This window comes from Pongo pygmaeus, chromosome 20 (genome assembly GCF_028885625.2).
Source record: "Pongo pygmaeus isolate AG05252 chromosome 20, NHGRI_mPonPyg2-v2.0_pri, whole genome shotgun sequence".
NCBI lineage: Eukaryota > Metazoa > Chordata > Mammalia > Primates > Hominidae > Pongo > Pongo pygmaeus.
Window position 1 is genome coordinate 16,143,104 of NC_072393.2, and position 23,067 is coordinate 16,166,170.

At 46.3% G+C, this 23,067-nt stretch overlaps 1 protein-coding gene across 1 annotated transcript; it reads left to right on the forward strand.

The window, feature by feature from the left end:
• Positions 1–2,914: 2,914 nt before the first annotated feature.
• Positions 2,915–22,750, forward strand: LOC129020908 (cytochrome P450 4F11-like). Its single transcript, XM_063658687.1, is given in 14 exon segments — positions 2,915–2,972; positions 3,346–3,544; positions 6,923–7,067; positions 9,039–9,092; positions 9,183–9,306; positions 11,424–11,427; positions 11,562–11,683; positions 12,362–12,632; positions 14,014–14,080; positions 14,277–14,406; positions 21,562–21,695; positions 21,776–21,840; positions 22,055–22,137; positions 22,533–22,750. Coding segments are annotated over 13 exon segments (1,575 nt in total). The 5' UTR covers positions 2,915–2,972; position 3,346; the 3' UTR covers positions 22,711–22,750.
• The last annotated feature ends 317 nt before the right edge of the window (positions 22,751–23,067 follow it).

Consider the following 23,067-nt stretch of genomic DNA (forward strand, 5'->3'; position numbering starts at 1 on the left):
AGTTGCACTTGCTGAGCCTTTAGTCTGCCTCGTGCATTTTGCATGCATTGTCTGTTTTAAGTATTATGACAACCATGTGAGGTGGGTGCTGCTGAAACGCCCATTTACAGACGTGAAGGAGCACGGCCCAGTGGTGAGGGTGGCACAATGTGAGGCTGGGTGGGTGGTCTGGGTGTACAGCCTGGCTCCACCAGCTGTGCGACTGTGGGTGGTCACTTAAATATCTTCCAGGCTTAATGTTTCATTTGTAAAATGAAAAACAAGGTGGCTAATATACTTAAAGGACTTAACCAGGCTGTGTGGGTTATGTTGGCAAATGATGGTGGCCACCATTCCTGCTCTAGGCTGCCTGCTCATCCCAGGCACACAGGTGGTCTACAGTGTGCCGAACCCCTCTAGCCACTGGGAGTGCTTTCTTCTGTGTCCGTAGAACCCCGCCTGTTCATCAAACTCTGGCTTTGCTCTCTGAGCCTAACAGGGATGGAACTGCCAGTAGGTGAGGTCTGTCCTTGCAGAGGGAGTGGGGATTTTGGGGGATGCACTCTACCCCACCGAGGCTGTAGGGCCAGGAGCCTGAATCCCCTGGCTGATTGAGCTGGCAGTGGTGGTGGGGTAGGAGAGGCTTGGGGGCTCCCCAACACCCAGCCAGTGTCAGGAGCACTGTCTTCCCTGCCCTCCTGCTTAGCAGCTCTGCTAGGAGCCCCATCCTTCAAGCACCTTCTCACCCAAGTCCACCCAGCAGGGCAATTCTGGACAGGATCCAAGGAGGGCCAGGAGGGGAGCCCTGGGTCTGTTGGGTGGAGCATCCTGAGTGTGGGAGGAGGAGCCAGGTGCTGATCCAAGGGCCTCAAGATATTTCCCCTCTGGGACCACGACATTGCCTGAGATTCCTCCATTATAAATGTCCCTGTATTAATATGGCATTGACCCTAATGAATGGGTGCAGAACAGCATGGCAGAGGAAAAAGGTTTGGGCTTGAGGGTCTCACAAACCTGGCTTCCTGTGAACTCTGTAACTTGGGCTAGAGGCCTGCCCTCTCTGAGACTCAGTTTGCTCTTGTGTTAAATGGACACATTCCCTTCTCTGGATGCCATCACTCGGGTCTCTGCAGCAATCCCAGGGCTCTGGCTCAGAGAACCGAGGGGAGGTTGGTGTGAAGGCTTTGGGCATGGTGGTGCAGGTGAGCAACTGACATGAGCAGGTGCACTTGACCTAGAGTAGGTGGAACACAGTAGGCATGCTTTACCTAGAGCTCCTGCCACACAGTAGGAGTGCTTTGTGGAGAGTGCCTTGCACACAGTAGGCATTCTTTATGTCAAGAACTTTGGATAGAGTAATTTTACTTTATGTAGAGCACTTGACACACAGAAAGAACACTTTATATAGAGCATCCGGCACACAGTAGGTGTGCTTTATGTAGAGTACCGGACACACGGAGTCAGAGTTTATGAAGAGTACCCGGAACCCAGAGTAGGCACGCTTTATGTAGAGCACTTGACACACAGAAAGAACACTTTATTTAGAGCATCTGGCACACAGTAGGTTGCTTTTTGTAGAGTACTGGACACATGGAGTCACAGTTTATGAAGAGTACCCAGCACCCAGAGTAGGCACACTTTGTGTAGAGCACTTGGGGCACAGTAGGTGCATTTTACATAGATCACCAGGCACGTAGTAAACATGCTCTATGTAGAGCATCTGACACACAGTAGGTGTGCTTTATATAGAGCGCAGGTGCAGAGTAGGTACACTTTACATAAGTTACTTTGCACAAATTTCACTTTATATAGACGACCTAGAACAAAGAAGCAAGATTTTCTGTGGAGCGCCCAGCACACAGTGGGCACACTTTACATAGAGCACTCGGCACACGGTACACAACACGTATACAGAGTACCTGGCACATGGTAGGTGTGCTTTATGTAGAGTCCAGCACACAGTAAAAGAACTTTGCATATTGTCTTTTGCAAAGAGCAGAGACTGACACACAGCAGCTAAAGTGCTAGCTGTCAGCCCCTTCCCTTCACTCTCAGTTTTTCAGGCTCCATCCTCATAATCTTTCATCTGTCCCCATCTAAGGCCCATTTTCCTGTAATCCCTCCTCTGTCCCCCTCTAAGGCCTCATCTGACATGCCATTTCCCAGATGGGAAAACTGAGACCAGAATAAGGACTCCTCTCAGGGTCCCTTATCTCTGCCCTCCTGTCCCTGGCCCGATCCACTCATGGCCACTCTCAGCCTTACCTCCCATCACCCCTCTCTGTCCTCCTATGCTGAGCCCAGCCTCCAGGTAGTCTCCTCCAGCGGGGCTCTTTATCTCTAAAATCTGACTGGGTAATCCCCAGCACAGTTAGATAGTTTGTTCCTGCTCCCGTCAGTCATGTCTCAACCCAGGCCCTGGGTTGCCTGGAGGCAGGACTTGAACTCCTGCCAGACTGTGAAGCCAGAGGCCAGGAGCTTCTGTCTCAATCTCCTAAGTCTGCACTGAGAAATGGTGCATGATGAACTCCTGGACTACATGTAGAGAGGAGCTCAGAACATGATCTCGGATAAGGGTTGGCCTGGCCCCGCTCACTTGCCACCTGAACTCTCAAGTTCATGACTTTATCTGCCACACCCTTGCCTTGGAAGGGCAAGATGGCTGTAAACTTTGGGGCTCAGAGTCACCTTTGACTTCCTCAAGATCCCCTCCCACTCAGGTGTGAGATGCTGAGACTTGCAGATCCTGTGCTCATGCTGTGTCACCCTCAGCTGGTTCCTCTGCACCCAGCTGGCCCGATACCAGGTTTTGGTTGGTTGCCCAGGCATGGAAGACACACCCAGGCTGTGGGGATTGGCTCACCCAGCCAGCCGAGCCTCCCACAGGCTTCCCTAAATCAGGGGCAGAGGCAAAGACCTCCTAGCAGACGGGGAGAGGAGGGTGTGTGGGACAAGCTACTCCTGACAGAAGGTGCCAGGTTGGGGGTGACAGGGTGAGGGGTCCTGGCCTGGGATGGGGAGGGGCACTGCCCAAGGCTGGGGTGGGTCAGGGCTGCCAGCCTGGAAGACTGGTGATTTCCTGGTAACCGGACCCCTGGCAACTTCCCAGTGAGTCAGGCTGGGCCATTTTGGATTCTAATCAGCCTCTCTGTCTCTTTCCCTTTCTGTGTAACTGGAGGCCACTTGGCTGCTGGTTTTCATTGGGCATTTCTGGACTTTAGATCTCAGCTCTTGTTTATCCATCTCAGAGCCTTCCCTGATCTGCCTCCAGCACTGCCCATCCTTGCCCCTCTCCACTGTCCCTGGAGCTTCCTGGGCCCTTCCCTGGGCCTCAGGATCTCACCCTCCATCCTGGCTGCCCTGCAGGATGCTGCAGTTGAGCCTGTCCTGGCTGGGCCTCGGGCCCGTGGCAGCATCCCCATGGCTGCGTCTGCTGCTGGTTTGGGGCTCCTAGCTCCTGGCCCACGTCCTGGCCTGGACCTACACTTTCTATGACAACTGCCGTCGCCTCCAGTGTTTTCTGCAACCCCCGAAACAGAACTGGTTTTGGGGACACCAGGGCCTGGTGAGTTTGTCAGCAGGACGGGTCTGGGATCTCAGGATGCATGGAGTTCCTGAGGGTCAGGAATGGGGCTCAGGGAACTGGGTTTTGAGGGTGGCTGGGGTGTGGGAACACAGAGAAGAGAGGGAGGCGGCTCATTCATTCCTCTGCCTACTCACTCATTCCTCTCCCCACTCACTCATTCCTCTCCTCACTCACTCATTCCTCTACCCACTCACTCATTCTTCTCCTCACTCACTCGTTCCTCTGCTCACTCACTCATTCCTCTCCTGACCCATTCCTCTCCTCACTCACTCATTCCTCTCCCCACTCACTCATTCCTCTCCTCACTCACTCATTCCTCTACCCACTCACTCATTCTTCTCACTCACTAATTCCTCTGCTCACTCACTCATTCCTCTCCTCACTCATTCCTCTCCTCACTCATTCCTCTGCTCACTCACTCATTCCTCTCCTCACTCATTCCTCTGCTCACTCACTCATTCCTCTGCTCACTCACTCATTCCTCTCCTCACTCATTCCTCTCCTCACTCACTCATTCCTCTCCCCACTCACTCATTCCTCTCCTCACTCACACTCATTCCTCTACCCACTCACTCATTCTTCTCCTCACTCACTAATTCCTCTGCTCACTCACTCATTCCTCTCCTCACTCACTCATTCCTCTCCTCACTCACTCACTCCTCTACTCACTCACTCATTCCTCTGCTCACTCCCTCATTCCTCTCTTCACTCATTCCTCTCCTCACTCACTCATTCCTCTCCTCACTCACCCATTTCTCTAACCACACTCATTCCTCTCCTCACTTACTCATTCCTCTCCTCGCTCACTCATTCCTCTCTTCGCTCACTCATTCCTCTCCTCGCTCACTCATTCCTCTGCTCACTCACTCATTCCTCTCCTCACTCATTCCTCTCCTCACTCACTCATTCCTCTCCTCACGCACTCATTCCTCTCCTCACTCACTCATTCCTCTCCTCACTCACTCATTCCTCTCCTCACTCACTCATTCCTCTCCTCACTCACTCATTCCTCTCCTCACTCACTCATTCCTCTCCTCACTCACTCATTCCTCTTCTCACTCACTCATTCCTCTCCTCACTCACTCATTCCTCTCCTCACTCACTCATTCCTCTCCTCACTCACTCATTCCTCTCCTCACTCACTCATTTCTCTCCTCACTCACTCATTCCTCTCCTCACTCACTCATTCCTCTCCTCACTCACTCATTCCTCTCCTCACTCACTCATTCCTCTCCTCACTCACTCATTCCTCTCCTCACTCACTCATTTCTCTCCTCACTCACTCATTCCTCTCCTCACTCACTCATTTCTCTCCTCACTCACTCATTCCTCTCCTCACTCACTCATTCCTCTGATCACTCACTCATTCCTCTCCTCACTCACTCATTCCTCTGATGTGCCCTCCCAAGTCTTTCTCACCTCCCTGTCCTCCCACTCCAGCCTGCTGGGATCTTTTTCCTGCCTGTCTTCCCTGTATTACTGCACCTCTGAGGGGCTCCTGTGGGAGTGGTATGGGTGCACAGAGCAAAGATCTCCTGGCATTTGCACCTTCTCCACTGCTGGACTTGAGGCCTCCTGAGCCCACTCTCCAGGGACTACTCCCTGCCTGGCCCATTTGCTTGTGTCTGCCCATCTCTGTGCTGCTGCTTTCCCACAGGAATTAGCTCTGAGCCCCTTTCCATACACAGGGACACAGAGGGTCCAGAAGAGAAGTGTGAGCAGTCTCCTGCTGCCTCCTTTTCTGGAGGCACCTTCCTCCTATCTTGCTCTTCCTCACTAGCATGTCCCAGTCAGCCTTGTTACCTGCCTGAATAAAAGTTGGCCACTCCCTTCTCTTTTCAGAAGCTGTCCTTGACTCTGCAGACCTTGGCCTCCGACTTAGGCCTGCTCTCCCATTTGGGGGACATGGCCTTGGTCTGCTCTCTTGTAAATGGCAAGATTGACAGGCATGTCCATGGGTGCAGTGGAGGGTGAATAGGACGCACTAGCACAGAGCCTGGCCTGCAGGAGATGCTTACTGTGGACAGTTTAGAGTCACTCCTCTATGCCTGGTGGCTGCTGAGAATGGAATGTCCCCAGTGTGGGAGGAACAGCAGCCAGTGCGGACCAGCCAGGACGTGAAAGGGATGTAGGAACCAGCCTCAGGGACATGTCCTGAGGCCACACTGCTGTCCACAAACCTCCTTCCGTGGGGACTTTTCCATGTGGCTGTCCCCAGGTTGAAACAATTTCCAAGATGAGAAAACACATCTTCTTGAGCAGACAGCTTGCCTTCTCCCTCTGCTTTGGTATTTACTCTTGGATCTTTTATTTATTTACTTATTTATTTATTTATTTATTTTTGAGACAGAGTCTCGCTCTGTTGCCCAGGCTAGAGTGCAGTGGTGCAATCTCAGCTCACTGCAACCTCCGCCTCCCAGGTTCAAGTGATTCTCCTGCCTCAGCCTCCTGAGTACCTGGGACTACAGGTGTGAGCCGCCATGCCTGGCTAATTTTTGTATTTTTAGTAGACACGGGGGTTTCGTTGTGTTGGTCAGGCTGGTCTCGAACACCTGATCTCAGGTGATCCACCCACCATGGCCTCCCAAAGTGCTGGGATTACAGTCGTGAGCCACCACGCCTGGCCATTATCTTTGGATCTTGGAGACAGCCCTAAGAGAGAAGGAGCAGGGGTCAGCAGAGATTCTCTGCAGCTGTTCAGAATCCAGACACGCTGCTCAGGGCAGAGGCTGCACCACATCTGAAGGCTGCAGGGGGAACTTGCTGTGGCTCCTGGTGGGGAGGTGCATTACTCAGGGTTCTCTTTAGAAATTGAATTGACAGGATATCTTCCTGCTTATATCTCATGCATGTATGAGACAGAGAGAGAGAGAGAGAGAGAGCGTGAGAGAGAGAGAGTTTACTATGGGAACTGGAAAATGTGATGATGGAGGCGAAGAAGTCCCATGATATAGCATCTGCAAGCCAGAAACCAGGGACACTCGTGTTGTAAATTCAGTCTGAATCCCAAAAGGCCTGAGAACCTGGAGTTCTCATGTCCAAGGACAGGAGCAGATGGATGAGCCAGCTCCAGAAGACAGCGCACATCCACCCTTTCCTCTGTCTCTTTGTTGTACCTGCACCATCAAAGGATTGGATGACACCCACCCCCACTGGGGAGGCGGATCATCCTTCCTCAGTTTACCTATTCAAATGAGAATCTCTTCTGGAAATACACCAATGGACACATCCAGAAATAATGTTTTCCAGCATGTTTTATCTGGGCATCTCTTGGCTCAGTCACATGGAATTCATGGTTAATTCAGGACACCTAGAATTAACCATCACAAGGGCTGACAGCCTCTGCCTTGCTTTCAGGTCACTCCCATGGAAGAGGGCATGAAGACACTCACCCAGCTAGTGGCCACATATCCCCAGGGCTTTAAGTTGTGGCTGGGTCCTACCTTCCCCCTCCTCATTTTATGCCACCCTGACATCATCCGGCCTATCACCAGTGCCTCAGGTACCCGTGCAGAGCTTGTGGTGGTGGGGGCTGGGAAACATCAAAGGTCTTCTAGCCTCTCCCCTCCCCAAGCTTCTGTGTGGCCCCTGCAGGACTCAGGCCCCTCTTCCTGCTTCTCTCTCAGCCATGTTCCTCTTTCCTTCATGTATTCACGAGCCCCCATGTCAGCGTCTCCTCCCTCCACTGCCATCTCTCTCTGCCTTTGTGTTCTGGGCACCACTGGGGCTCCAAGAAGCCTCAATTTAGAGCCCTGTCCTCAAGGAAGCCCCATGCTTGAGGAAATGGATCTGGACAGAGACATCTCAAACTTTGTGGAGTCAGGAATTGGCAAGAAGGAGATGGGTGTGACAACTGGGAGAACAAGGTCTTTCCTGGGGGCAGATTGGAAGGCTTCCTGGAGAAGGAGTTGCTGGAAAAATGAGTAAAAAGATTTTAAAGCAAGGGGAAGGGTGATGCAATGGACATCATTAGTATCCAGGTCCCCCTGCCAGGCCTGGCATCAGCCTTGTCTGTCCCTAAGCCTACAGCACTAGGGGGATTTGAGGCTGGTGGAGAATCTGGGCTGCTATTTATGTGATGTTCAAGTCTGGTGAGTGTATCCCTTTTACCTCATCCTGTCACCCATCCACCCTATTCATGGCTCTCCTGCTCCAGGCCCCAGCAATCTCCAGTAGGAGATCCCACCCCAGTCTGGGGCCCTTTCTTTACCTCTGCTCATCCTGTGCTTGAACAGGCCAGACTAAGCAGGGGCAGGGGAAGCATCCCACAGAAACTATGGCTGTAACCTCAGGATGCTGAGTGACTCTGGGCAGGTCCTCAGCTCTCTCTGGCTGCTGAAGTCTCTTTCAGTTGCGAGTGATGGAAACTCAAACTTATGTGGTCTAAGCAAATAAAGAGAATCAATGTGCTGTAAATCTGGGGAGAGTGGTCTTCAGGCATAGTTGGATCCAGGTGTCAATTAATCCACATCACTGGGAATCTGTCTCCTTCTCTCGATTTTACCATTCTCTGTGTCACTTTGCCTTTTCATATGGTGTCAACGATGAGTCTCAGAAGCCCAGTTCCAATCAGAAAGCCCACCTTTCTCCCAAGCGTCCCATAGATAGCCTATGTTTTCTACATTATATTTGATTGTATCTGGTATATGCTTCCACCTGGGATCATACAGAGAAGTCATCATGTGCGGGGCTCAGTTGTGGCTGAGGACATTTGGGGCATGTCAGAGTCTTTTTGGTTCTTCTCTGAGACATAGTGTGAGATTGTCTTTTTATTCTACTTCAAATGTCTTGGCCATGTTTGGTGCTTGTCCAAGGTGTAGGACCCAGGGAATCTTTGAGAACTGTCTGAGATATTATTTGAGTCTTAGTAGAGTTAGGTCTTAGGGTAGATTTGAATTATGCTGAAGAATAAGCTTGGTTATACCCTGGCCATGTTTAGGACATTAATGACATCATATTTAAATGTTATCTGGGACCCGTCATTGGGGTACACAGAAGTCATATCAGACCATCCCAAGTCCATGGCAGAGCATGTTGTGTCATTTAGGGTTTGTCATGTGTGTTTTGGCCATGTCAGGGAATGTTAACAATGTCAGGGCAATATTCCAGGTCCCAGATCCATGTCAGAAGATAGCAGAGAGTGCTGGGAGTAGACAGAGTGTCCTAGATCCCTGTAAAGGCATTCTGTAGAGTGTTGAGCTATGCTCAGGTGTTGCAGAACATGTTGGACCACGTAGGAGATATGTCACTGTGTGCTGGGGCATGCTGTGTTATTGCTCTACTCTGTCGCTGCAGCCTGGTCTGGTCTCTCTTTCCTCCACCATCCTCCCTTCTTCCTCTACCCTTGGCCTTCTTCCTGCTATGCTGGGTGGGATGAGTGGAAGTGCACACCCCTGGCTGGGAGCATTCCTCCATACCCAAAGTCCTTCTCTTACCCCTCTCCATGGCCACTGATGGTCCTCAATCATGTCAGCTGCTGTCGCACCCAAGGATATGATTTTCTACGGCTTCCTGAAGCCCTGGCTGGGTGAGTAATTGAGGTGAATGGGGTTGGGGATATCCTTTAGGGATAAGGGAGGGTGCTGCCCTTGACCACTGTCCTTGGTTGCCCTGCCAGGGGATGGGCTCCTGCTGAGTGGTGGTGACAAGTGGAGCCGCCACCGTCACATGTTGACGCCTGCCTTCCATTTCAACATCTTGAAGCCTTATATGAAGATTTTCAACAAGAGTGTGAACATCATGCACATGAGTCCCTTGAACTCTGAGTCCCAGCTGGAGCCTTGGGGCAGAGGGACCACAGGCATATCTGCTCTGGAATTTTGGTTGTGCTTTGGGGCCAATGCTCTTCCTCTCTGAGCCTTGGTTTCCCTATCTGTAAAATGGGAATAATAATCTCTACTTAAAAGGTGGTAATGGATTCACGTCCCCAGCACATAGTATGTCTCAGAATGTGTGAGTTTCCATGCTTCTCTCACAGAAATCCTTCAAACTCAAGAGAGTAAAGATGAAGATTGCACAGTAGCAATTGCTGAGTACAAACCGCCTGAAAACTCATTGGTTTAGAGCAAGAAGGGTTTATTATACTTAACAAGTGTGTGAGACAGTTGGCTGGTTCTTCTGCATGTGGATGGGATCACTCTTGGTACATGAACAGCTGTGGGTCATGTGGGCAGCTTTGCTGATCCTGGCTCAGTTTATTCACATGTTTGTTTGGGGCTTTGCTAGCTTTAGGCTGACCTAGATGGCCTCAGCTGTGACACCTGGACTTTTTTCCACGTGTTTCCCTGCCTCCAGGAGGCACCCTGCTGTTCACATGGCACAGACTGGGTTCTGAGAGACGGCCAGGAGACTGCAATGTCTCTGGACATTTTCTCTGCAATGTTTCAAAGTTCAACTAGGCTTAGGTCAGCACAGACTCAAAGGATCATAAAACAGTCTCCATCTCTTAATGGAAGTTGCTGGAAATCACAGTGCAAAGGGAGAAGTGAAGAATTGGGAGTTGGGATTTTGTGAAGTGCTTAGGATGTTTTTCTTAATTGCAAGCTGATAAGCTAGCTTTGTTAATACTTCATGGATTCTGCAAGGAGATACGAGAGTCCTGGGTCAGAGACAAACAGCGATTTATTACTCACAGCATAGCAGGCAGCATGTTCTTGGTTTGCATAATTTCTCCAAACCACCCAAATCCCACGGGGTGCCACAGAGAGGTTTGAATAGTTGCCTGGTCATGCAGTACAGTGCATGGAAGGAAAGGAGCACTAGGCTTAGGGAATCTGCTTTCTTTTTTTTTTTTTTTTTCTGGAGTCTCACTCTGTCACTCAGGCTGGAGTGCAGTGGTGTGATCTCTGCTCACTGCAAGCTCCACCTTCCAGGTTCACGCCATTGTCCTGCCTCAGCCTCCTGAGTAGCTGGGACTATAGGCGCCCATCACCATGCCCGTCTAATTTTTTGTATTTTTAGTAGAGATGGGGTTTCACCATGTTAGCCAGGATGGTCTCGATCTCCTGACCTCGTGATCCACCCGCCTTGCCTCCCAAAGTGTTGGAATCACAGGCGCGAGCCACCGCACCCAGCCGGGAATCTGCTTTTTTAGCAAGCAGAAGCAAGCCTGATACGTGTCCAGGAGCAGTCATTGTCTTATCTCTCAATGTTGTTCTCTGCAAACACAATTCTGAGAAATGGCCCAAACAACTACAGGGTGTGTGTGTGTGTGTTTGTGTGTGTGTACATATGTATATATACGTGTGTGTATATATAAATGTGCCATGGTGGTTTGCTGCACCCACCAACCCATCATCCAGGTTTTAAGCCCCACATGCACTAGGTATTTGTCCTTATGCTTTCCCTCCCCTTGTCCCCAAACCCCTGATAGGACCCAGTGTGCAATGTTCCCCTCCCACAATAGGGATATTTTTGAAATGAATTTATAGCAATGGAGATGAGTAAAACCAACATTTACTGAGCACTCACCATATCCCAGAAACAGTACCATTTGCCAACTCCATGATACATATTTTGTAATTTAATTTTAATAACCCCGTGAGGCTTTGGTTGGTTTTGCCCTGTTGCAGACTATGAAACTGAGGTCCAGAGAGATTAGGGAGCTTGCCAAAGTTCAACCAGATAGCAAGTGAGCTAGGAGTGGTGGAGCAGTGATTCTGTCTTGGTTTATCTGGCCCCAAAGCATGTTGTCCTAACTGTTACTGAAGATTTGATAGATGGGACCTATGGGAGTGCAGGAGGTTGACCAAGAGCACACAGACCATAGGAGGCTGAACTGGGACTTGAACCCAGGTCTCTCGACTCCCAGCCATGAGTCTTTATCTCCTAATAGTAACAGTTTCCACTCCTATCCAAGGCTGGTCCTTCCTGGGGATGGGTACCTGGGGCAGAGGACCAGGAGGATGATTGTGGGGAGTCCATCTTGATGTTTGGGTCTGGGAAGGTGCTCCCAGGAGGCAGTTCCCAGCTTTGGCTCTGTTTTTTCTCTGGCCAGGACAAGTGGCAGCGCCTGGCCTCAGAGGGCAGCGCCAGACTGGACATGTTTGAACACATCAGCCTCATGACCTTGGACAGTCTGCAGAAATGTGTCTTCAGCTTTGAAAGCAATTGTCAGGAGTGAGTCCTTTCCTAGGACTTGAGAACTTGGGCCTCAAACCCAAGGGAGTAGGTTGGAAAAGGATGGCTGATCGGGGTAACCAGAAGTGCCTTTCTGAAGGCACTTTCTGTGTGTCATAGCTGGGCTTTGAAAGATGGGGATGGGGAGAGAGACAGTAGACATGAGATTGTGGAAGTAGACAGGGGATAGATTTCAGGACATTGAAAATCAGGAAAAGTGGCATGAACTTTATCAGGAGGTTCCCAGGAATCTTTTGAAGGGGGTTGAGCCGATGACAGATGTAGTCACAGCTGAGCTCTGTGGAGGTCTGCCTGTCATGTAGACGCTACATGGAGCAGACATTGAATGCAAGTCGGTTATGGTGGGGGCTGGGTCAGAAAGAGCTGGAAGACGGTGAGGTCTGAGTTTTGTGAACAGTTTTTGGAAGGAAAAGAGTCCAGGCTGGATACTGGGTGGGAGAGATGGGAGAGAAGCATGGTGTCCAAGCTATGCTCTGGGTACCTGGGTGCATGGAGGCAGCTCTCAGAGATGGGATGCCTCAGAGAAGAGAGTTTGGAGAGTCAAGTCTCCTGGCTGTTTCTGGATACTCAATTTCCTGATGGGCAGTAGCTTCTAGCTGCCGGTGAGAGGCGCTCCTGGGACTTTGCATATGTTAAGTTGTTACCTCCTTCATGCAGGAAGCCCAGTGAATATATTGCCGCCATCTTGGAGCTCAGTGCCTTTGTAGAAAAGAGAAACCAGCAGATTCTCTTGCACATGGACTTCCTGTATTATCTCACTCCTAACGGGCAGCACTTCCGCAGGGCCTGCCACGTGGTGCACGACTTCACAGATGCCGTCATCCAGGAGCGGCGCCACACCCTCCCCACTCAGGGTATTGATGATTTCCTCAAGAAAAAGGCAAAGTCCAAGACTTTAGACTTCATTGATGTGCTTCTGCTGAGCAAGGTAGGCTTCTCTGGGATGTGAATTCAAGTAGCAGAGTGGAGATTTATGCCTCTGTCAAATGAAAGAAGTTGGACTTGATCCAAAGGGCACTGGGAGCCATGGAACATGCTTGAAAAAGACAGGTCAGAGATAGGTTTGAGAGATGACTCTGTGGAATTCAGCTGGCAGGGGACTGCTAAGTTTGAAATAGTGAGGAGCCTGAGATTTTACTCTACTTACATGTTAGCAAGTTAGGCTGACACATTTTTAGCATATCTATATGTCTATTTCTGTATCTATGATGACAGATGCACCAAACACCTGGATCACAGCAGCCTATTCATCATTCACAGCAATAGCAGCAACCAGAGTAGGATTGTAGAGCTGGCTCTCCATTCCCGTATTCCTTCTAGGGTAACATAATGTTTTTACCTGTAAATACACCAGAATGCACTGCAGAGAGGGGCCCCACAGTATACATCTTGGGGCTTACATAGGATAGCTAGCACATCTGCCCCTTCTTCCTTCCAGAGCGAGAGTGGGAATGAGAAAGACAGAGAGAGAGAGAGGATGTTTGCTTTGTTCTGGAATAAAAACTACTCCTTTCCAGTGAGATCGCCATGCCTGTAGGTTTATAGGTTTATAACCCAGATGCCTTCTGGAAAGATAAGAAGGATTCTCTGAGTTTACCACTCTAGAATGTGAGCAAATACATTCAGAGTAATACTTCATTTCTTTCTTTCTTTCTTTCTTTTTTTTTGAGACAGAGTTTCACTCTTGTTGCCTAGGCTGGAGTGCAATGGTGTGATCTTGGCTCACTGCAACCTCTGCCTCCCAGGTTCAAGCGATTCTCCTGCCTCAGCCTCCTGAATAGCTGGGATTACAGGCATGCAACACTGTTCCAAGCTAATTTTTTTTTTTTTTTTTTTTTTTTTTTTTTAGTAGGGACGGGGTTTCTCCATGTTGGTCAGGCTGGTTGCGAACTCCCGACCTCAGGTGACCCACCTGCCTCGGCCTTCCAAAGTGTTGGGATTACAGACATGAGCCATTACGCCCAGCCAATACTTAATTTCTAACCTCCAAGCGAAATTGCCATTGAAATATGCTGCAACCCAGGTTGCCAGTTAATGCTTTACTCCAAAAGTCCTCATTATTCGAAACAAGAAAATATCCGTAGGTCATTGACTCTTCCCAGCAGGTCCAAATAGGAGGTGAAGAAGCCAGCGGGGAAGCCTGTGGGTGGTGGGCTGTGATGGTGGTGACCAAGAGACATCTAGGAGTGCATGATGGGCTTGGGTTTCTGGAAGGAGGATGGATCTTCAGAAATTGTCTTAGGTTTGACTCAAGAGCCTTCAGAGCTGGTGTGATTTGGGGCAGGGATATTGTCTTGCCTTCTCTCCAGGATGAAGATGGGAAGGAATTGTCTGATGAGGACATAAGAGCAGAAGCTGACACCTTCATGTCTGAGGGTGAGGGTCTCAGTGTGGGACTACAGTGGGGACAGGGGCCTCTCCATCCCAGGGACATAGTGGGTGGACCCTGGATCACTTCATTCTGCCCATCCTCCCCCCCCTACATTCTCCTGAGGGCCTCAAAGTTTGGGTGCTCTCCACCCTCTGGTGCTGAAGCAGCCCAGAAACCCAGTTTTGCTTGGCTGCCCCTCAGGCCATGACACTACAGCCAGTGGTCTCTCCTGGGTCCTATACCACCTTGCAAAGCACCCAGAATACCAGGAACGGTGCCGGCAAGAAGTGCAAGAGCTTCTGAAGGACCGTGAACCTATAGAGATTGAATGGTGAGTGCAGGTGCTGGCCTGTTCCTGATCTTTTCTCATTGGTTCTGCTCCTCAGGTGGGCGGAGGGAGGAAGGTTTTTTTTTGTCAATTCTTCCATTATCACTTAGTGGGAATCAGTGCAAATCTCAGAAGCAGGGCTTAATACACAGCCCGGCCAGCAGGGGATGGTTTGCAGGCTTTTGGGACCTGGGCTGCTGGGAGAATTGGTGACAGCATGTGAAGGCAGATCATGCCACTTAGCATGTGTTCAGCAAATGAATTTCTCCTCCACCTCCTCTTTTCACTGAATTATCATGTTTTTTCAAACATCTTCACTTTCTGAATGTTTGCTCTTCCATACCCTAATTTCAATCCTGTTGTACAGTCTAGGGATTTATAAGGGAGACCTGAGGGTAAAAGTCATTCATTCCTATCCAGAACACCTGCATTGTTCATCCATCCAGTCTTCATTCAGCAAACGCTCCCACACTGCATTCCTATCCCGTTTTGTATCTAGCACCTTTCGGTGCTCTGGAGACCTTGGAAGGATCCAGCCCTGTGATCTGTTTTCCAGGTGCTCCCAGCCTTGTGGGGGAACAGTCCCAGGACAGGAAACTCCCAGCCCACATGGGCAGTGATGAGGTTGAGAACAAGAGAAGCATGACTGGGGGTACAGAAAGTGTCTCACCCGGGCACGGTGGCTGGCACCTGTAATCCCAACCACTCAGGAGGCTGAGGTAGGAGGATCACTTGAGGCCAGTACTTCAAGATGAGCCTGGACAACATAGTGAGAATTTTTCTCTAAAAGACATGAATAGATGAAAATAAAAGTGAGGTGTCTCAGTTGAGATCCTTAATAATGATCAGTAGATATTTGGATGCAGTAGGGCTCTAGGTCAAGAAGAGAGCCTAGGTAAAGGTCGAGAGAGGAGAGAGGGAGGGAGAGAGAGAGAGAGAGAAAGAGAGAGAGACAGAGAGAGAGAGAGAGAGAGAGAGAAAGAGAGAGAGAGAGACCAAGAGCAAGAGAAACAGAGAGAAGAGAAAGAAAAGAGGGAAAGAGAGAAGTGGCTTGTGTGCAGGGGGAGGGAGAAGGTCATAAAAAGAGAATGGAGAGACAAGGAAAGAGAGAGAAAGAAAGAGAGAAGGAAGACAGAAAGAAACAGAGAGATGAATAGAGAGGGAGAAACTGAATCATGATGAGATGATGAACCTGGAGATAGCAGCAGAGCCTGGGTGTGGAATACATGGAAAAAAAAGTCAAGAACTTCAATTTTAACTCAAGGGCAATGGGAAGGGACAGGTAGCAGAACAATCTTTTTAGGGCTAGTGTAGAGGGCATACTGGAGAGGACCAGTTGTAGAAGGAAGTCCCAGGGAAGGACATTCTGAGGTCTGAGCCAGGCCAGGAGCTGGGGATGGAGAGGAGACATTGAGCCGGACAGGCCTTTTGAAGGTAGCGCCCTTACATCCAAGCCTTTGCTCAGCACAGAGTCCTGTAAGGTGGAGAAACATTTTTATGCTTTTAAAACCAAGATTTCAAGCAAAATTACACATTGTTAAAAAAAGTGTCCAAAAATTTTGATAAAAAATGAGCTTCCTCCTTAAGCCTCACACTCCTCACTCTGGCAGTTTCCATCATCAATGGTTTTCTGTGTGTCCTAGAAAATGGCTATCCTGATGCCCACTGTATATGAACACACGCTCTCTTTTTCTATATGAGTAGTAGTACATAAAATAGACACAGGTCTGCAAACTAACAATGTATCTTTAAGATCTGTTTTTCTCAAAATATGAGTTTTGGAAAATGAGTTTGTTTTTCAATTTGTCTTTATTTTTAATTGACAAATTTTGATTATATATATTTATGGGGTACACTGTGATGTTATGATGTACACAATGCAGAATGATTAAATCAACCTGATGGTCATATCCATTACCTCATATACTTATTATTTTAGCAGTGAGAACATTTGAAATTTTCTCTTTTAGCCGTTTTGGAAAACATAATGTATTATTATTGACTGTAGTCACCATGCATATAATAGATCTCAAAACTTTTTCCTCTCATCTAATGGAAAGTTGTACCCTTTGACCAACATCTTCCTGTTCTTTCTTCCTCCCTCCTCTGGCAACCACCATTTTCTTCTGTTTCTGCGATTTCTATGTTACCTATTTTAGCTCTCACAGATAATTGAGATCATTTGCTATTTGTCTTCTTGTGCCTGGCTTATTTCACTTAGCATAATGTCCTCCAGAATCATCCATATTGTCACCAACGACAGGATTCTTTTCATTTTAAAGACTGAATACCATTCTATTTTGCATTTATATATGGAAAACGAGTGTCGACTTACAAAAACAATGATGAGAACAGATTCTTCTTGGACTCAATGAGACATTACAGATAAGACAGGGTTTAACCTTGACATTCCCACCACCCCACCTAATATCCTCCCTTTTCCTAAAGGGATCTCCTGAGACATCAATTTGTCATCCCACTGTCTGCTTACCTATCTATCTATCTATCTATCTATCTATCTATACATCTATACATCTGTCCATCCGTTCATCCATCCATCCATCCATCCATCCATCCTTTATCCTATCTATTCATCCTTCTTGTCTATCTATCCATCCATCCATCAATCTATCTCTATCATCTATTTCCATATATATACTATGTATTTCATTGATATAAATAGGAGTCAGTGAAATATATACATATTTATATATTTTAATATATATTAAATTTATTAATATATTTATTTAATTTAATAATTAGGAGTCAATGAAATGTATATATTTCATATACATAGAAATATATATTTCTATATATATACCATATACTTACATATAGTGTGTGTATATATATTCTCTCTATATATAGAGTAGTATATACATACACACTATATATACTATATATATTCCCAATTATTAAATTATAATATGTTATTAATATGTTTATTTAATTTAATAATTAGGAGTCAATGAAATGTATATATTTCCATATACATAGAAATATATATTTCATATATTTTATATATATGAAATATATATATACACACTATGTATTTTGCCCTTTGCTATTTACACACATGCATTTTTGTGGCTTATTTTTGCCACTCAACAGTGTGTCTTACAGCTGTTTTTTTTTTAGTATGGCATAACAGTCCATATTTTATTTGTTTCACACCTTTGTTGAAAGCACTTATGTATCTTTCCAGTTATTGTAGATATGGCCAATTTGCCTTCCAGAATCTCTGTATTGATTTACCTTCCAGCCTGCATTGTGTGACATAGCTAGTGACCTATTTCCTCCTTTTTTGTAGTTGCATGGTATTCTATGGTACTAGTGTTCTGTTGTGTGGATGTTTATCTAAACCTCTTTCCAACAATGTATATTTAGCTTGTTTCAGACTTTTGCTAAATTAAACCTGCTGCAGTCAGCATGTGTGTACAGTGACCATTGCTTATTTGTGTGAATATCGCTGCAGGACAAATTCCCAAAAGTGCAATTGCAGAATCAAAGGCCATTTTACTCTACAATTTTAATAATAATAAAAAATCTATTCCTGTTAGCTGAGTTTGATGGCACCAGCTTTCCCACAACTTCGCCAAGAGTATTACATTATTATTATTATTATTATTTTCAACTTTTATTTTAAGTTTCGGGCTATGCAGGTTGGTTACATAGGTAAACGTGTGCCATAGTGGTTTGCTGCACCTATCAACCCATCGCCTTGGTATTAAGCCCAGCATCCATTAGCTATTCTTCCTGATGCTCTCGCTTCCCCAACCCCTCCCTGTGACAGGCCCCAGAGTGTGTTGTTCTCCACCATGTGTCCATGCGTTTTCCTTGTTAAGCTCCCGCTTCTAAGTGAGGACATGTGGTGTTTGGTTTTCTGTTCCTGCATTAGTTTGCTGAGAATAACGGCTTCCAGCTCCATCCCTGTTCCTGCAAAGGACATGATCTTGTTCATTTTTATGGCTGCATAGTATTCCATGGTGTGTATGAACCACATTTTCTTTATCTGGATTATCATTGATGGGCATTTGGTTTGATTCCATGTCTTCACTATTCTGAATAGTGCTGCAGTGAACATATGCATGCATGTATCTTTATAACAGAATGATTTGTATTCATTTGGATCTATACCCAGTAATGGGATTTCTGGGTCAAATGGTATTTCTGCCCCTAGATCTTTGAGGACTCACCGCACTAAATTTTTGTCAGTCTGCATATTTCTTCTTTTAGTGAACGTTTCCTTAAATAAGAGTGGGATAGAACATCTCTTGCCATTTTTTTTTCTTTTTATGGAAGAGATCATCTTACATTGCTGTTTTTCTTTGGGTTATTTTCCCATATTTACTTATAAGACTATGTATTAAAATAAATATTTTTTTCTGTCTTTTGTTGCCTTTTGACTTCTTGGGGACACTTTTGGTTAGTTTATATGAAGCCAATTTTGTCCACATTTTCTTTTGTAGATGTACTATCCATCCATTTCCCAGGGTTTTGTGGGGCTTCCTTTACCAGATGTGGGTTTTCACTTATTCACATATCTGTCTCTGAGCTCCCTATTCTGTTCTTTGGTCTGTTTTTCTGTTCTTGCAGCTTTGCCATGCTACATTTATTACTGTAACTCAATAATAGGTCTTAATATCTGGTAGAGTGACTTTCTCTTCTGTTTTTATTTCAATAATTTGGGGGTGGGGTACAGGTGGTTTTTGGTTACATGGATGAGTGCACCTGTCTCCTAAGCAGTGTACAGTGTACCCAATATGTAACCTTTTATCCCTTGCCTCCCTCCCAACATCCCTCTCTGAGTCCCCAAAGTCCATTATATCACTCTGTATATTTTTGCATCCTCATAGCATAGCTTTCACTTATAAGTGAGACTATATGATATTTGGTTTTTTATTCTTGAGTTACTTCACTTAGAATAATGGTCTCCAGCTCCATCCAAGTTGTTGCAAAAGACATTATTTCATTCCTTTTAGTGGCTGAGTAGTATTCTATGGTGTATATATGCCACATTTTCTTTATCCACTCGTTTGTCAGTGGGCACATAGATTGGTTCCGTATCCCTGCAATTGTGAATTGTGCTACTATAAGCATGCGTGTGCATGTGTCTTTTTCATATAATGACTTCTTTTCCTTTGGGTAGATACCTAGTAGTGAGATTGTTGGATGGAATAGTAGATCTATGTTTAGTTCTCTAAGGAATCTCCTTACTGCTTTCCACAGAGATTACATTGCAGCAGCAATGTAAAAGTGTTCCCTTTTCACCATATCCACACCAAAATCTATTGTTTTTTGACTTTTTAGTTATGGTTATTCTTGCAGAAGTAGGGGGTATCTCATTGTGGTTTTAATTTGTATTTCCCTGATGATTAGTGATGAGCATTTTTAAATATGTTTGTTCACTGTTTGTACATTTTCTTTTGAGAAATGCCTATTCATGTCTTTGCCTACTTTTTGATGGGGTTACTTGGTTTTTTGCTTGCTGATTTGAGTTCCTTGTAGATTCTTGATACTAGTCCCTTGTCAGATGCATAATTTGCAAATATTTTTTTCCACTATGTGGGTTGCCTGTTTACTCTGCTGATTGTTTCTTTTGTTGTGCAGAAGCTTTTTAGTTTAATTAGGACTGATTTATTTATTTTTGTTTTTGTTGCATTTGCTTTTGAGGTCTTAATCATGCATTCTTTGCCTAAGCCGACTTCCTCTTCTCTAATATTTTATTTTCAGATTGACCTAGCTCTTCATGATATTTTCTTCCCAAAAAAGTTTAGAGTAAGTTCATCAAGTTCCTAAAAATTAGATAGGTTATCATTTGCATTGAATATATTCTCTTGTTTGACTTGAATATATGATTGATATGTGCAAAAACAGGTAACATCATAATATTGACACATAGTTTGTCATAGTAAAATGGTTATTAATATATTCAAATAATATTTAAGCTTTTAATAGAGCTTAAAATATTTGCTTAGATATCATATGCATGTTTTGTTAAATCAATCCTTACATATTTTGTTGCTATGGTGAAATGTATCTTTTATTCAGATAGAGGGAAATATATAAATTCATTTGAAATACACAGACTTTATGTCTCTTGTTAAAATTTAATTCAGATATTTTATATTATTATCATTATTATTAATATCTTATCTTTTATCTTTTTCCAGATGCTTGTTATTTTCGTGGAAAAAAAATCAACTAAATCTGGTTGCCATGTCTTATAATAAGACAATGTTTAGATTACTCAAGTATATAGTTTTTTTAAAGGCTGTTAAAAGCTCTAGAAGAAACCATGGGAAAATTATTTTATAGCTTCAGAGTAGAGAGGATCCTATTTTGATACAAGTCCCAGGAGCTACACAAGAAAAGACTGACATACTGTTAAATGAGAAAAGATATGGAATATGTGTATAGTATATGATGTACTCATATTTTTAAGATACTAAAAATTAGCTCTAGAAAGATACATAAAAATAATAATAACTTAGGCAACCTGTGAGGAGAAGCAGGTGACTTTGGGCCATGGGGTAGAGGATGTTTTATAGTTTTTAAATTTAGAGCCACTTAAGTGTACAATGTATTAAAATTTCAAACAGCCACAGAAAAAGAAGAAAGATTAAGCAAACAATTCAGCTCCCTTACTGGGTCTTAAATGTTTATAAATGTTTTCCAGTGAAGTGTTCTGTTTTTCTAAGTATAAAATCACCATCTGCCACCGCCACATTTCAAATTGCATTCCTCTCTTTTTTTTTCCCTTGTGTAATTGCATTTGCTACTATCTCTAATACAATGATGAATAAGAGCAAAACACTGGATCCGGGTATTTTGTTTCTTATTCACTTGCATTTTATGTTTGCTTTCTTGCCATAAAGGATATTTACTTTTATGCCAATATGTTAACCTCTTTAATAGTTGGCTTCAGAGTGTTGTGTTTTCCTCAGAATAATCTTTAAAAAATCGGCACCATTTTTTTCTGGTACTTTTCTAATTCTCTGCTTTTCTAATTTTTTTCTGCTTTTTAAATTCTCCAGTATTTCATCCATGTAGAATTTATTTTGTGATAGGGAGAAAAAGTCTTGCTTGGAAACAGAGAAACTGGAGAATTTTGTCTTTGTTCCCTTAATAATGATTGGGGCTGGGGTGTTTTCTTAGGGACGACCTGGCCCAGCTGCCCTTCCTGACCATGTGCATTAAGGAGAGCCTCCGGCTGCATCCCCCAGTCCCTGTCATCTCCCGATGTTGCACCCAGGACATTGTGCTCCCAGATGGCCGGGTCATCCCCAAAGGTGCTCACAGCCTCAGGGGAAGGAGCCTCTTGGGTAGCAAGAGGGGTCCCTTGTCCTGACTGCCCTCTTCTCTCCCACAGGCATTGTCTGCCTCATCAGTATTATCGGGATCCATTAAAACCCAACTGTGTGGCCAGACCCTGAGGTACTGCCTCCCTTACCCCACCCTTTTTGGAGTCCATTCTAAGGTTCCTAGAGGAGGTGACAGGGTTTTGACCAGGAAAATCCAACATCACCTCCCCTCAATGGAGACACATCTGCCAAAATGTCTCTCCAAGGCCGGCGGTCTTGGAGACAACTGGGAGACCCCACCCAACTGGGAGACCCCACCCAGCAGGCCTTCTTGGTCTCACCTGCAGGTCTATGACCCCTTCCGTTTCGACCAAGAGAACATCAAGGAGAGGTCACCTCTGGCTTTTATTCCCTTCTCGGCAGGGCCCAGGTAAGGGTGGCCTGTGTCTGAGGCAGAGATGGCATGATGGGTGCAGGGGCCCAAAAAGGGGGAAGTTACAGATGGTCCCAGTTCCAGCTCTCCTTCCCTCCTTCCTCAGGAGTTCATGGGCAACTGTTCACAGAATGGGGTTGGGAAGGTCCTAGAGGGGTCTGCGGTGTGCTCAGAGTCCCCTCCTTCATCTGTTGATCTGAACTGGGGGTAGGAGCCTGGGCCAGGTTTGGGGGATATGCAAGCATACATGGGAGTCCTATGGACACTTAGCCCCTCTTTCTGCCCCTCAAGCCGATCTGGGTGTGATTCGGGGTCCTAGGCCAGGTTCTAAGCATGATGGGGCCGGGATGGGGGTCATGGGCACAGTCAGATTCCCTCACTTTCGCCCCCAGAAACTGCATTGGGCAGGCGTTCGCCATGGGTGAGATGAAGGTGGTCCTGGCGCTGACGCTGCTGCACTTCCGCATCCTGCTGACCCACACCGAACCCTGCAGGAAGCGGGGTGTGATATTACATGCAGAGGGTGGACTTTGGCTGTGGGTGGAGCCCCTGGGTGCGAACTCACAGTGACTGTCCTACCCACCCACCCACCTTTGCAGAGTCCCAGGAATAAAACTATGCTGACACCTCTGCTTGAGCCTCATTGACAGCCAGCATGGGGCTCCTGGGGACTGGTGGGATCTAAGAAAGGGAGGTGAGTGGGTGGAGGCAGGGTGATGTCTCTGAACCCAAAACCCTGACGGCCTTTCTGGCTGAGCAGAGGGCACCTAGGCCCTTAGTGGGTTCTCCCAGAGCCCAAGTGAAAACTTTATCCTGTGGGCAGTAGGGAGCCCTGGGAGGTGTTTGAGCAGGAGAGGGAACAGGATTAAGAATGGATTTAAGGAGCAAGACTGAGACTCTGATTCAGCGAGAAGCAACCGTAGGGGC